The sequence below is a fragment of the Pan paniscus genome, chromosome 18 (genome assembly GCF_029289425.2).
Source record: "Pan paniscus chromosome 18, NHGRI_mPanPan1-v2.0_pri, whole genome shotgun sequence".
Lineage (NCBI taxonomy): Eukaryota > Metazoa > Chordata > Mammalia > Primates > Hominidae > Pan > Pan paniscus.
Genome location: NC_073267.2, coordinates 93,521,250 through 93,535,725, shown reverse-complemented (window position 1 = coordinate 93,535,725; position 14,476 = coordinate 93,521,250). Strand labels below are relative to the sequence as shown.

The 14,476-nt window shown below is 43.2% G+C and overlaps 2 protein-coding genes and 1 pseudogene across 6 annotated transcripts in view; 2 read left to right on the top strand and 1 right to left on the bottom strand.

The window, feature by feature from the left end:
* CDH13 (cadherin 13) overlaps positions 1-14,476 on the bottom strand; it is a 1,163,636-nt gene that overhangs the window by 5,862 nt on the left and 1,143,298 nt on the right. For 2 of the 3 annotated variants that reach the window (XM_003820879.5, XM_003820881.5), the window contains 2 exons: positions 10,519-10,752; positions 7,244-7,462 (listed from right to left, as the gene is read on the bottom strand). In XM_003820879.5, coding sequence (XP_003820927.1) covers positions 7,244-7,462; positions 10,519-10,752 — 453 coding nt within the window. Of the gene's footprint in view, positions 1-6,642; positions 7,463-10,518; positions 10,753-14,476 lie in introns of those variants that run through there. The other variant, XM_063597784.1, reaches the window with a different exon arrangement.
* Positions 1-14,476, top strand: part of LOC134729317 (uncharacterized) — a 101,030-nt gene that overhangs the window by 16,270 nt on the left and 70,284 nt on the right. The window lies entirely within an intron of this gene.
* LOC112437490 (U2 spliceosomal RNA) lies at positions 12,744-12,859 on the top strand (annotated as a pseudogene).

Here is a 14,476-nt window from a genome sequence, read left to right as displayed (position 1 = left end):
ACAACAACAACCGGGCCAGGCATTGTGGCTCACGCCTGTAATCCCAGCACTTTGGGAGGCCGAGGCGGGCGGATCACGAGGTCGGGAGATCAATACCATCCTGGCTAACACGGTGAAACCCCATGTCTACTAAAAATACAAAAACAAAATTAGCCAGGCATGGTGGCGGGCGCTTGTAGTCTCAGCCACTCGGGAGGCTGAGGCAGGAGAATGGCGTGAACCCGGGAGGTGGAGCTTGCAGTGAGCAGAGACCATGCCACTGCACTCCAGCCTGGGTGACACAGCAAGACTCTGTGAAAAAACAAAACAAAACAAAACCAAAAAAACTGACAGTAAAAATCATTTCATTTTCATTTTTTATTACTTTCAATATCAGTAGTTTTATTTCCTTTATTTTCAGATGTCAAAGAAAGAAATGCAGATCCTTCAGTTCAACTCTCAGTTGCAGTAAAGCCACCTACAGGATCAGGTCATACTAAACTGAAATGTTGTTATTATCCTTTTCTGTAAGGGAGGCAGTCAATGGTGAATGCTGGCCTCGCCGATTACTCACCTGGGGACCTTTCTGAGGATCAGTTTTCTCATCTAGAAAATGGGACAACTGCTAGACCACTGAAGAAAATACAGAAAACAGCCCCCACACATCAGCATGTTTGGTTCCTGCTAGTCTACTTGGATCTGAGTGTTTTTTCTTGCCATGAGTGTGACGTGATTATCTTCTCCTACATCACACTGAAGTTTTATGAATGATGCTTTAAAGTGGGAAGGGCCAGAGAGTTAATATTTTCGGCTTCTTGGGCCAGCTGGTCTCGGTGGCAGCTACTCAGCTCTGCCACTGCAGCAGAGAACGGCCACAGGCGATAAGGAAATGATAGGCGCGGCTGTGTTCCAATAAAACTTTATTTACAAAAATGGGCAGTAGGCCAGATTTGGTCTGTGTCTTAGACTTTGCTGACCCTGCTTTAAAGAAACATCAAAGAGATTCTACCAGCTGATTTCCTTGCTCCCAAAATTCTTGTAAGGACTATGGCTGAGTTAGGAAGTTATGTACTTTAAAAGCTAATTTCAGGCCTGGCGTGGTGGCTCACGCCTGTAATCCCAGCACTTCGGGAGGCTGAGGTGGGTGGATCACTTGAGGTCAGGAGTTTCAGACCAGTCTGGCCAACATGGCGAAACCCTGTCTCTACTAAAAATACAAAAAAATTAGCTGGGCGTGGTGGCAGGTGCCTGTAATCCCAGCTACTTCAGAGGCTGAGGCAGGAGAATCACTTGAACCTGGGAGGCAGAGGTTGCAGTGAGCCAAAATCGCGCCCTTGCACTCCAGCCTGGGTGACAGAGCAAGACTCAGTCTTAAAAAAAAAAAAAAAAAAAAAAAGAAGAAAGCTACTAATTTCAGTGTTTTTTGAAATCACCCTCCTCCTTCTCCAATCCTTGCTTAAGGGTTTAAGCTCACTTCTGTGCAGCCTCTTCTCAATGTCATATAAATGGTAGCACACGTGGGTCGGCCACTTTGATGTCTGCTTTTATGCATTTGAGTGGTTGGGCACTGGTGGTTACCTGTTCCTGCTACCTCTGACCCAGATTCTTACATGTCTTATTATGTCCGTCCCTTTTTGGTTAGGAAGAATGTCTTGGACTAGGTATATAATAAAACATAAATCATGACATTTGGCAGGCATCTCTAACATTTAAACGAACAATATTAGAAAATTTTATGCCTTTTATACATGACCAGACCAAGTGTGTTTTTGAAGGTAAGTGGTAACACCTGTTTTTAACTGTTTATTGGGGGCTGAAACTACCTGTCTTTGTGCAGCAAACCACTGGAGTGTCAACTGAGTACTTTCCAGCTACACAAGGAGATCCAGAGTTTCATTGTGGGAATAATTTCGACTTTACACACAGGTGCCCCTACTTACAGTGGGATACAATCATCAGATGCTAGATGGGATGGCTCCCCTTAGATGAGCACATAAAGCACATTTGGTATTTCACAGCTAGTGTACCTGTGCCTGTCTTTTATCAATGATACCAACTGTGAAGCAATTCTTTAGGGATTATCGGGCAATTCTGCCTTAGATTAACTTGACCCAAGAGCTCAGCTGAGAGATGAGAAGTGGGAAATTCTTGGCAACCTGCTCATGATTGACATCTGTAGATCAGGAATCTCAAAGTGAGGACCACAAGAAAATCCCTTGTTGGTAAGAAAAAAATACTGCCAAGTCTTTTTTTTTAATCTAAAAAAAAAATTCAGTGTTTACTAATACTTAATATATGGAGAGTGTTGGTAGCAGAAAGTGTATTATTATAAAAATATTGTATAAAAATAACCAAACACTGGGCTTTGAGCTCGAGGCCCCTGTCACCTGGGATGTTGATGCCATAGGTTGGATGGGCCTGGAAATCTGTATTTTAACAAGCAGGTGCACAGCGGCTCTGGTCTCCATTTAAAACACTCATTTCCAGTCCGGAGTAGCTGAACCGTGAGCAGAGTCCTGCAGTGCCTTCGTTCTTCAAAGAGATGTCACAGAGTCAGGCTTTGATGTTCAGAAATTGGATTTACAGAGGGCAATGTGTGATATAACCCCCTTAATTGTCTACTTTCTGGGTACACACACGTGTGTGCACACAAACACACATGTACATGTGTATATGCATTCCCACTACACACACATAGAATTTTTATCTCTTTGCAATCACATAGGAAGTACTGCTCTCCAATTTATCCAAACTCTGTTATTCTTGAGTTCCAGTTGCTCCTGGATCTCTGCATGTGTTGTTTTTTGCTCTGTCGCTTAGGCTGGAGTGCAGTGGTGTGATCTCGGCTCACTGCAACCTCTGCCTGGCAGGTTCGAGCGATTCTCCTGCCTCAGCCTCCCGAGTAGCTGGGATTATAGGTGCTTGCCAACATGCCTGGCTAATTTTTGTATTTTAATGGAGACGGGGTTTTGCCATGTTGGCCAGGCTGGTCTTGAACTCCTGACCTCAAGTGATCTGCCTGCCTTGGCCTCCCAAAGTGCTGGGATTACAGGGGTGAGCCACCGCACCTGGCTGCAAGCATTGCTTGTAGAGCAGTGGCTTCTGAGTGCTGGTCTTTGGGCAGTGCTGGGCTTGTGGTCTGTCTAGCGCTCACTCCAGAAGCTGATGGGAAATGTAGATCTCTTACTGTAGTAGCGTTGCTCATAGGAAATGATTCGAATGTGTCTGCTGATAAGGGAATCCACTGCACCGTATTCAAATGACAGGATCCTCCAGCAGGAGGAATAAATGGAGCAGAGCGGGGTTCAGCCAAGGAAGGCTGTGGGCTGACTCTAACCTCAAGTCCGTGTTTGGATAGCTCCCAGGCAAAGAAGGGTTTTCACGTTTTTAAAGGGTGGTACAAAAGACAGAAACAAACAAACAAAAAAACAATAAAGATGAATATGTGACAGAGACTAATATGGCCCACAAAGCCATCTGGCCCTTTACAGAAAAAGTTTGCTGAATGCTGAATTAGAGCAACGTGGATGGACCTTGTGAATGTAACACAGGAAGAAAAGTAAGTCGCAGAATGGTATGCCCAATATAATATGAATTACAGGAGGTTTTACAAACTGCACAAAATAGAACTGTATGTGTCGTGTGAATGTGTGTGAGTGTGTGTATGTGTGAGTTTGTGTGTAGTAAAAGGATAAAACATCTGGGCACACACATGAATAGCTAATTCATGGTAGCTATTGTTTCTGAGGAGAGAGAACAGAAAATAAAATTGGGCAGAGAAACATAGGCAATTTTACCTTTGCCTGTAATATTTTACTTTCTGAAGAAAGAGAAAGGAAGGGGCCGGGTGTGGTGGCTCACACCTGTAATCCTAGCACCTTGGGAGGCCGAGGCAGGCAGATTACCTGAGGTCAGGGGTTTGAGACCAGCCTGGACAACATGGTGAAACCTCGTCTCTACTAAAAATACAAAAATTAGCCGGGCATGGTGGTGCATGCCTGTAATCCTAGCTACCTGGGAGGCTGAGGCAGGAGAATCACTTGAACCCGGGAGATGGAGGTTGCAGTAAGCTGAGATGATGCCACTGTACTTCAGCCTGGGCGACAGAGTAAGACTCTGTCTCAAAAAAATAAATAAATAAGTAAACAAATAAAGGAAAAAAAGAAAATAAAGACAAAGGAAGGAAGAAAAAAAAGAACAAAAGAAAAGAGGGAGAAATATGTTTCCTTTCATTTATCCATCTGTCTGTCCATGCGTCCATTCATTACCATTCCCCAATGCCCTATTCCTCAACCTCAAGTCGTAATCCAGAGCACAAATGAAAGTTTCTAGGGCACTGAGCCCAGGAATTCGTAGTTTGAAAATGTTTCCTAAGTGGTTCTGATGTGCAACAGCATTTAGGAACTACCACTGCAATTAACATGTTGCTCTTATCACACAGTGGCAATTGTGTACGGCAAGCCAATGGGAAGCTCAGGCCAAATTTAGTGTCAGTTAACTCCATCCCCAACTCTTCCTAGTTGGTTTCTCTTCCTTGTCAAGTTTAACTTCCTATCTGGTTCACATTTTAATTCTGTAAGCTTCTGAAACACTTTCTGGAAAGTTGGTGCTATGGAAATTCTCATACTGGATGTGTTCTCTCATCTCACTGTACCCTCCTCTCTGGAGGAGGGATGGTGCCAGGTTTTCTGGCACCATTGGTAGCAAACATGTTCACACTTATATTCTTAACTTTACTCTCCTCCACCTGTTTCCTATTGAGTTGTGAACCGAAGGAACCAGCACGTGTTTAGGGTGGGGACAAGATTGGACGACACTGTTAGAATGTCCAGGAGCCTGTACCTAAACGTTGGAGTCACTCACCAGGACGGTCCTGATTTCCCAGTGTCTTCGGACCACCTGGTGAGGCTTTAAAATAGACAAATGTCTAAGATGCCCTTCCAGCCATAGGGTAGGGCTCAGGTATGGGTAGCTACGTTTAAAAGTTCCCCAGGTGCTTCTGTTGTGCAGCCAGACTTGAGATCCACCACCATCTCCCCAGCTGATACTATGCAAGAGTGACTTGCAGGTTGCTAGTGATGACTCAGCAAACCAGGCCCCAGACAGCATACCCTCACGAAGGGAACATTCCTACACTCTAGAAATCTAGGTCTAGGATATCTGTCAGCAAAGCAAGGGGGCAAACAAGCATAATATGTTGCTATAAATTCATGGTATCTGCTATACTCTGAAGTTTGTGCCCCTCCAAAATTTATATGCTGAAACCTGATCCCCAAGGTGATGGTACTAGGAGGGTGGGCCTTTGGGAACTTAGTGGGTCAGGAAGTCAGTGTCCTCATGGATGGGATGGGATGAGATGCCCCAGAGAGCTGCCTTGCCTCTCCCATCATGTGAAAATGCAGGGAGAAGGCACCATATGTGAACCAGAATGTGGGCTTTCACTAGACAATGAATCTGCCAGCATCTTGTTCTTGGACTTCTCAGCCTCCAGAACCATGAGCAATACATTTCTGTTATTTATAAGCCACCCAGTTTATAGTATTTTGTTATAGTAGCCCGAATGGACTAAGACAGTATGCAAACTCCTCTGGACCACCCCTGCTCAACGTTTAGCCCAACTGCTGTACAGCCGAATTATCTGCGCTTTGACAAGGCTTCCTAATTTCTTCTCAGTCCCCAGTCCCATCTCTAACCCTTCATCTGAAATTGTCTCTGCTTTACAGAAAAGACTCAGGAGAAGCCTCCGAGGGGCGGCCTCTTGATTTCTATTTTCTCTCTCTCTTTGCAGAAGATAAAGTTAGAAAGCCAGTGAGATACTCGAGGTTAAGTGACATTAGTACCTGAGACAGGAGGGTGGAGGCAGGGATGGATGGAAAGTGTTGGACCCTTAGACTCTGTTGGGCTTTGCAGTGGGAAGACCAGGAAGGAGACATGGAGATGATGGTGATGATGATGGTGGTGGTACAGTCATCAGAGACAAGTCAGGCAGGGGGGCAGGTCAGGAGGGGAAGATGATATGTTCGCTTTCAGAAATGCCCAGTCTGAAGGGCCAGTGAAATGCTATAATGGCTTCTTGTTTCCTTTTTTTTTTTTTTTTTTTTTTTTGAGACAGAGCCTTGCTCTGTTGCCCAGGTTGGAGTTCAATGGCATGATCTTGGCTCACTGCAATCTCCGCCTCCCGGGTTCAAGTGATTCTGCTGCCTCAGCCTCCCGAGTAGCTGGGACTACGGGCATGTGCCACCATGCCTGGCTAATTTTTGTATTTTTAGTAGACACAAGGTTTCACCATGTTGGCCAGACTGGTCTTGAACTCCTGATCTCAAATGATCCACCCACCTCGACCTCCCAAAGTGGTGGGATTATAGGTGTGAGCCACCGTGCCTGGCCCTTCATTTTTCCTTCTACTCACAGGACTCTGGTCTTGCACAGAGCTTTATAGACGTGAATGTCCAATGTTGTACTATGTGATTTCCTGGCAGCTCACCACTGTCACTGGGATAAAAAACCTTCTGTTTTCTTTTTCTGTCAATTTCCCAACTTCCTAATTCACAATTACACCGATAGCTTCTCAAAAGGTAAATTGCAAGGCCCAAAAGGCTTTTGGATGGTAACAGTTATAAATGAATAACGGCTAAAGTTAACATTGGACTAGTATTTCATAAATAAGGAATATCTGAGACATGTATTTATTAATTTTATCCTCACATCTATACTACTTGGCGTAATAATTCATTTGTTGAAAATAATGTTTCCTTATATTATAGTCACTATTACTAGCCAGTGAAAAAACAGTGTGAATTATGCATTTATCATTTTCCCTGCAGCCCAACCTCCATCCATAAATTCTCACGACTATTCTCAGAAAGTCTCATAATATCTGTTTTAACCTTGCAAAAGATTATTCTGCATAATGTAGAGAGAAACAGGCCTCTGATAGACTAGTTAACTAATCCGGGCGCATTTTCATTAGCTCAAGTTGAGTGGCAGCTGTAGGAAGTTTTGCTTACCACCTAGTTTGCAGGCTAGCAATAAACACCTTTGCGCAATCCCTCAGACTGGCTGGCAGGGATTGTTAAGATGCCTTTAAACATTAGTGGGAGCACTTTTACATATAACATGTTCTATCATACAGACATACACTAAAGATGAATGATGCTTCTGGGAAACATCTTCTTGGAAAGGTATATGGGAAAATGCTGGCTTCACGAACCCAGTGAAGTTACAATTTCCTATTTGTGCATGCACTGGAGTTAGGTCAACTTACAAGCTAAGCTGAAGAGGCTGAGGAGCAGGACTGAGGGCAGGCTGAAGCGCAGGGCCCCCGCCGCGTTGCAGTCCACTTTGGAATTCCTGCAGGAGCACACTTGTACCCTGAGATCTGTGATATTCGTCATAGGTGGTTTCCCTGAATCTGTCACCATGATGGGCAGGTTGTAGTTTGCTTTGTTCAGATTTTGAAGAAGGCTTACCAGGGCGTGTGTATCTGTAAAGGCAAGGAGGGTTCTGGTGAGAGCAGATGAGACGTTTTCCAATAAAAGAGTGAGGTTTTGGTGACGAAAATCACGCCAAACAGGCATTGCATTTTCATTTATAATTGTGCGAATGCTTACATTTAAATTCATTAACATCAAGTGAAAATACCAGTTCAGATCCTCAGTGGCACCTGCCACATTCCAAGTGCCCAGAAGCCACACATGGCTGCTGGCTCCTGTAATGAACAGCACAGAGACAGAGTATTTCCATCACCAGAGTTCTGTGCCTTGGCGCAATTATAATCAATTTCAAGGAGAGCTCCTTTCATGAAGATGATTGATTACCAAGAACTCCTCCCTGCAAATTTATTACACGAAAAAGCCATCTTGACAAAGACTGCGTTCCACATCTAGAAAGCTAAGGTGAAAATCCACCTGCTCTCAACGTGGGCAGGACCCTAATGTGTTATCATGGAGATGGGTTCTATAGCGTACATTTTTTGTCTTTATTTATTTATTTATTTATTTATTTATTTATTGAGACAGGGTCTCACTCTGTTGCCCAGCCTGGAGTGCAGTGGTGCAATCTCGGCTCATTGCAACCTCCGCATCCTGGGTTCAAACGATTCTCCTGCCTCAGCCTCCCAAGTAGCTGGGATTACAGGCACACACTACCATGCCCAGCTAATTTTTGTATTTTTAGTAGTGATGGGGTTTCACCATATTGGCCATGCTGGTCTCAAACTCCTGACCTCAGGTGATCTGCCTGCCTCGGCCTCCCAAAATGCTGGGATTACAGGTGTGAGCCACTGAGTCCAGCCTTGTTTTTGTTTTTTTTAATCAATCCTCTGTCCACAGCTCTACATTTGGGTGGGAACCCGCAACATAGAGACTGGATCTTTAAGCTTCCTCTCCACTTCCCTGATGTCATGTGCGGTGGCAATAGCCACCATCACCCAGGCCCCTGGGTGACACTTGGCAGTGGCTGCACCAGCTGGCCTATTCTTTAGCCTTGAGATAAAGTCACTCAGATGATTAGGGTCATATGTATTTTCAAGCGCCCCTTTCTGGGAATAAACAGGGCTAAATATTCAGAAAAAAAACTGTGAGACAACAAAATCATTTAGAAGGCATTTATCTATTAGGTAAAACCAGGAGAAAAAACAAGAGAGTAATGACAGGGAAATAAAAATAGATGAAGCATGATCATTACCAGAAGGTGACAGGAGATGCAATGACTAATGTGATGGTCACCTAGTGAGATGGCAGATTAAATCAAACAGCATTTTCCCATCTTCCTTGAGTAGAGGATACAATCTTTTTTTTTTTCTTTTTTTTTAATTTAAGTTCCGGGGTACATGAGCAGGATGTGCAGGTTTGTTACATAGGTAAACATGTGCCATGGTGGTTTGCTGCACAAATCATCCCATTACCTAGGTATTAAGCCCCACATGCACTGGCTATTTATCCTGATGCTCACCCCCCTCTGCACCCCTGCAAAAAAGAAACTCTTGAATGAGAAAGTTCGGATTGGAAAGAAATGGAGATGATTATTCAAATAGGCTATAGCCATAAAAACTAGCAAATAAAACACTAACCCCTCAAACAAGAGAAGGTCTGTTTTAATTAAAAATAATCAGTATAACAGAATTCATTATTTAAAAAGCAATAAAATAGACAAACAGGCAAATAGAATCAATAACAAGCAAAAGGCACTAATAAAATAAGATATGAGATAGGGCTATAACAATAGATATGAGATTTTTAAATAGAAAATGTTATGCACAATTGTACAATACATTTGCAAAACCTAACGAAATGGGTAATTCTCTGTCTCCCTCAAAAGTTCTACCACTGATATAAGAAGTGGGAACCCTGACGGGGTCAACAGCAGGATAAGTATATTATTGAAGACATAGTGTCTAATGTCTTTCTTTTTCTTTTTTTCTTTTACTTTGTTGGAAGACAAGGTGAACTTGGTAGTTAGTTTACATTTGGGGAAGAAAGTGGGTGAGATTGTGGATATAGGGATGCTCCATATTAATATGTTGGTGTTTCAGTCTTAATAAGGCAAGTGATAGAAGTTGGGTTAAGTTTTGAATTCCACCTGCCTATGTGGAAGGACTTGTGGGAGGAGACATTGCTTGCAAGTTTTATAAAGGAGAAAGAAGATGCATGGAAGAAGACATCAAAGTCAATGGTGGCCAAGGATTTGAAAAAAAACCCAAGGTCATCATTAGACCAAGTCAAGTCTGAGGAGGTCTGCAGCGTACTATGGAAGGTTGGAGGTTGAAGACTATAAAGATTCTTATCCTAGCGCTTCTCTTTCCTTTAGTCTTTTATGACAGCAGGTACACCACGAAAAGTCTCTCCATTAACTGGTGAAAGTTAATGTTAACACAGTTCTCTGTCTCTGAGATTGGAAAGACAGCTGAGCCAAGAGATAGTTGGGGAGAAGCAGAGACTCCTATCTTTTGAAGGTCTGAGACTGAGCAGTTTGGCCAATATTCTTTGTAAGCTAGTTACAAACAAAGAATCTGTGGAGTTTAATTACAAGAAAAAAGGAAGAGAAAGAGGAAGAACAAAGAATCACAGTCTTGTGGCTGGGAACTCTGGGATGGCAGAAACTACAGATTAGTTAAGAGAAAGTTCATTATTGGGTGATGGGGATAGTAAAAGCCTAGATTTCACCACTATGCAATGTATGTATGTAAAAACCTGCAGTTGTGCCCCCTAAATATATGAAAATTTTAAAGATAGAATATTGGAGTTATACTAAATAGTGTATGTAGCAGACAGGTTAGGATATACAACAGAGGGTGTACAGTATAGAAAATATCAGAGAGGAAGCAGAAGAGAAAATGTCTGTGTTTGAAACAGATATTCAATATTTTTATAAATTGCATTTGTTTGTTGGTGGGAAAATTGTCAGTATTTATAATATGCCAATAACTTAAAATGAACCAAATGACAATACTTGAGAGAACAGTAGAGAAACAGCATTTTGGGAAAGAGAAACTAAACTGAAAGCTGGAAGAATAGGGAGAAATGCCTTAGCCAGACTTACTGTTGATCTTGGAGATCTTCCAGACTTTATCAGGAACAGCTTGTTTGTGGATTTCAAATTTGAAAGGATCTGTATTCGGATGAAGATCCTTATCTGATGCTCCCAAAATGACTACACTGAGGTTTTTGGCATCATCACAGACTTCAGCTACTGTGGGGTAAATGAAGGGGGCATTGTCGTTCACGTCCTCCAGGGTTATCAGCAAAGTCCCAGTGCCCGTAGCGGGAGGGTTGCCTGTGGGAAAAAGGCAAGATGTTGGTATGCAACTGGTATATGCGAGAGCAATTTACCATAGTACTTTTTGCATTGTAAACTTAGTATATTTTGCAGTTATTTTATTTTTTGAGACAGGGTCTCACTCTATCGCCCAGACTGGAATGCAGTGGTGCGATCATGGCTCACTGCAGCCACAACCTCCTGGGCTCAAGCAATCCTACCACCTCAGTATCCCAAGTAGCTGGGACCACAGGTGCACGCCACCACACCTGGCTAACTTTATTTTTTTAGCATTTGCATCTAAGAGGATAATTTTTGTATTTTTTGTGGAGACAGAGTCTCACTATGTTACCTAGGCTGATTTCAAACTCCTGGCCTCAAGCAATCATCCTGCCTCAGACACCAAAAGTGTTGTGATCACAGGCGTGAGCCACCATGCGCAGCCCATTTCTCAGTTGTTATTAATAGTTGCAAACAAGACTAACAATAATAGATTTTTTTGGTATAAAGTTTAGTGGTTTACAAAGCCCTTTATCATATATAAGACTTTTTTTTTTTTTTTTTTGAGATGGAGTCTCGCCCTGTCGCCCGGGCTGGAGTGCAATGGCGCAATCTCAACTCACTGCAACCTCCGCCTCCCGGGTTCAAGCGATTCCCCTGCCTCAGCCTCCCAAGTAGCTGGGACTACAGGCGCCCGCCATCATGCCCGGCTAATTTTTTTGTAGCTTTAGTAGAGATGGGGTTTCGCTATGTTGGCCAGGCTGGTCTCAAACTCCTGACCTCGTGATCCGCCTGCCTAGGCCTCCCAAAGTGCTGGGAATACAGGCATGAGCCACCGCACCCGGCCTTAAGACTTCTGATTGAAGTTCTTTAGGCTTACTACTTTACCCTTAGAATACTAAGCTTCTGACACACACTAAAAAGTCATTCTCACACACTGAAATCTATTCAAAGAATGGAGATAAATATGACTTTTCCTCACTTATCAAATTAAATCTTTTACATAAGTAGCCAAGTATTCACACATGTTGGTGGCAGGGGGAGGACGGAGTCTCCGTGAGAGATGGCCATGGTTTCACTGCTGTATCTCTACTCTAACTGAGGAGTTGACTAAAGTGGGAAAGATTAAATCCAAGACATTTTCTTCTGGGGGTGAAAAAGAGTCTCAGATGGCCGATGGTGCCACTGGGGACTGGGATGGCTGACCCTGCTGGACAGGACAGATTTAGGAAGCTGGGTTGGTCATGAGAAATGAGATCACTAGCTGGCTACAGGGGCATAGAAGCAATCATCATATAATCTTTGGGCCTTATTTTTAAAGCCTTGTTTTTTCCTGATATTTCAGCTACTTCCTGAAATGTTTTTCATTTTAGGAAATACTATTTTAAGATAATGGCCCTCATAATCACCAATCTAATAATGTCTTTCTTTTTGTTTGTTTGTTTTTTTTTTTTTTTGTGAGACAGAGTCTCGCTCTGTCACCCAGGCTGGAGTGCAGTGGTGTGGTCTCAGCTTACTGCAACCTCTCCCTCCTGGGTTCAAGTGATTCTCATGCCTCAGCCACCCAAGTAGCTGGGATTACAGGTGTGCACCACAATGTCCAGCTAATTTTTGTATTTTTAGTAGAGACGGGATTTCACCACGTTGGTCAGTCTGGTCTCAAACGCCTGACTTCAAGTGATCCACCCGCCTCGGCCTCCCAACGTGCTGGGATTACAGGCATGAGCCATTGTGCCCAGCCCTAATAATGTATTTCACTTAAAGAAAGGGTGTTTAATGTTAATAAAACTCAGCTTGCCTTTATTTTTCTCTGAATTCATCTTTAATCATTTGTGCATTAGAGGTTTGCTCTTGGGACAAACCATTTGTTAGTAGTTTCTAATTTTCTGCAAGAAAGGTTAGAGCCAAATTCATAGGTCACACATTTTAAGTATACAGATTTGCCTTATTCCCAAAAGAATTTGAAGCACCTCTAAAATTACAGCACCGTAATTTTATACAGTAGTACAATCGTTTCTTGGCCTCTTGGCTAAGATGAAGTGCAGATCTGTTCTTATCAGTTTAATAAACTAATACTATACAGTACTAATCTAACCTATGGCTTTCTTTTATTTTTCTAATCCTTATTTTCACTTAGCCAGATTTCCAAGTATAATTTTATTTTATCTTGTACTATATTTATGTTTTGAAACGCATATTAAGTTTGCAGTTAGACTATCAGGTTACACGGGGGTTAGAAGGGTAGTGAGTATTTGAAGTTGGCATACAGGACGCAGGCAAGTCCTAGCAAAGAAGCAAGGAGACCTCTTTAGAAAAAGACAGCTTATTACTTAGACAGTAGAAGCAGGCGTGGGCATGATGGCCTTGGCGCAGGTCATGGCAGAATAAAAGGGACTGGACAACTGCAACAGAAAGAAGGGATGTTGCAGTAGAGCCAACCCCAAGCTGCTTCTCAGCAGTTTTACAGCAGCAGCTGTGTCCTGAGAGGGGCAGGCAGAAAGCCTCTGCACCTCACAGAACCCGGAAGGCAATGAGAAACTGGCTGGGGGACCGCAGGGTGTTCTGCCAAGACTCAGCGCAGCTGCAGGTCACACCCTCCCCATGTGGCTCTACATGCAAAGTCATGGGGTGCCGTGGTGGAGCTGCTCCTCCAGAGCTGAGGGCACTGAGGATGGCATGGGCTCCTGGAGGGCCTTGAGTAGCATCACAAGGGGCCTGTACCAATTCTACAGAGTGCACGAGGCCACCAGAGGCTTTCAGGAAAGGCAGTGATCCAGGAACAATCTGATCTGACTTATTTTCAGAAAGCACACGATTGGATTGATAGGAAATGTGAGACCCCGCAGGCAGGCGGACCAGCCATGGATGAAGAGAGGCATGATGTGTGCAGCTCGAGCAGGAAAGCCGTGTCTTTTCTTGGTGATCAAGCACTCAGACGAGGCTGCCCGAAGAGCAGAGTGCAGTGGGAAGTGGGAAGACCAGCAGTTCAGCCTTGATTGTGCTAACAACCCCTTGAATTCAATGCACCTGTGCAGATGTGTGCAGCTTGGCGGAAGTGCCCAGGCTGAGTTAGGGGTTGGGAAGTCATCAACACATAGATGGCTTTGAAACTTCTCTAACAAAGTCGTTACCCAAGGTGAAAGTTCAGAATGCCAGAGGGGTGGAATACGGAATCCTGAGAGACCCCAAAGTTTAAAGAGCAGATGCTAGTTTTGCAGGAGAGAATTGGAAGAGGAGTCAATGACCCACAATTAAATGCGTCATGACCCCTACGAGGATAAGAAGTAAAGAGAAGTAACCGGATTTTGCAAGGAGAATGTTACTGGTGACACTTTTGGAAGAGGTTTCTGTTAACGGGGAAAAAACCAGCTTAAAGGAAGCTGAGCAGTGAGTCATGAAGAAGTGCGAGCCGATACTCTTTAGCGGGGCTGGTGGAAATTTAAATATATCAACCCCCAAAGACAGCTACAGAGTAAACATTCAAATAAATGTCTGCTAAAATAGCAACACAAATGCAATTAATCATTTGAAGGATGGCTATTTCTAATGGTGGCATATCATCAACTTTCGTTAGAGCGCAAACTCAAAAGAAATGCATAATTACTTTGAAGTTGGTTTTTCACTGTCAGTTTTAGTCATTTAGTTAAATTTCTTTATTGAAAAATTATTTTTCTCTTTTTATTGAACTAATTGAATATCTCAGAAGAATCCATTATGTTTTTTCACTCTGAATATATTATGA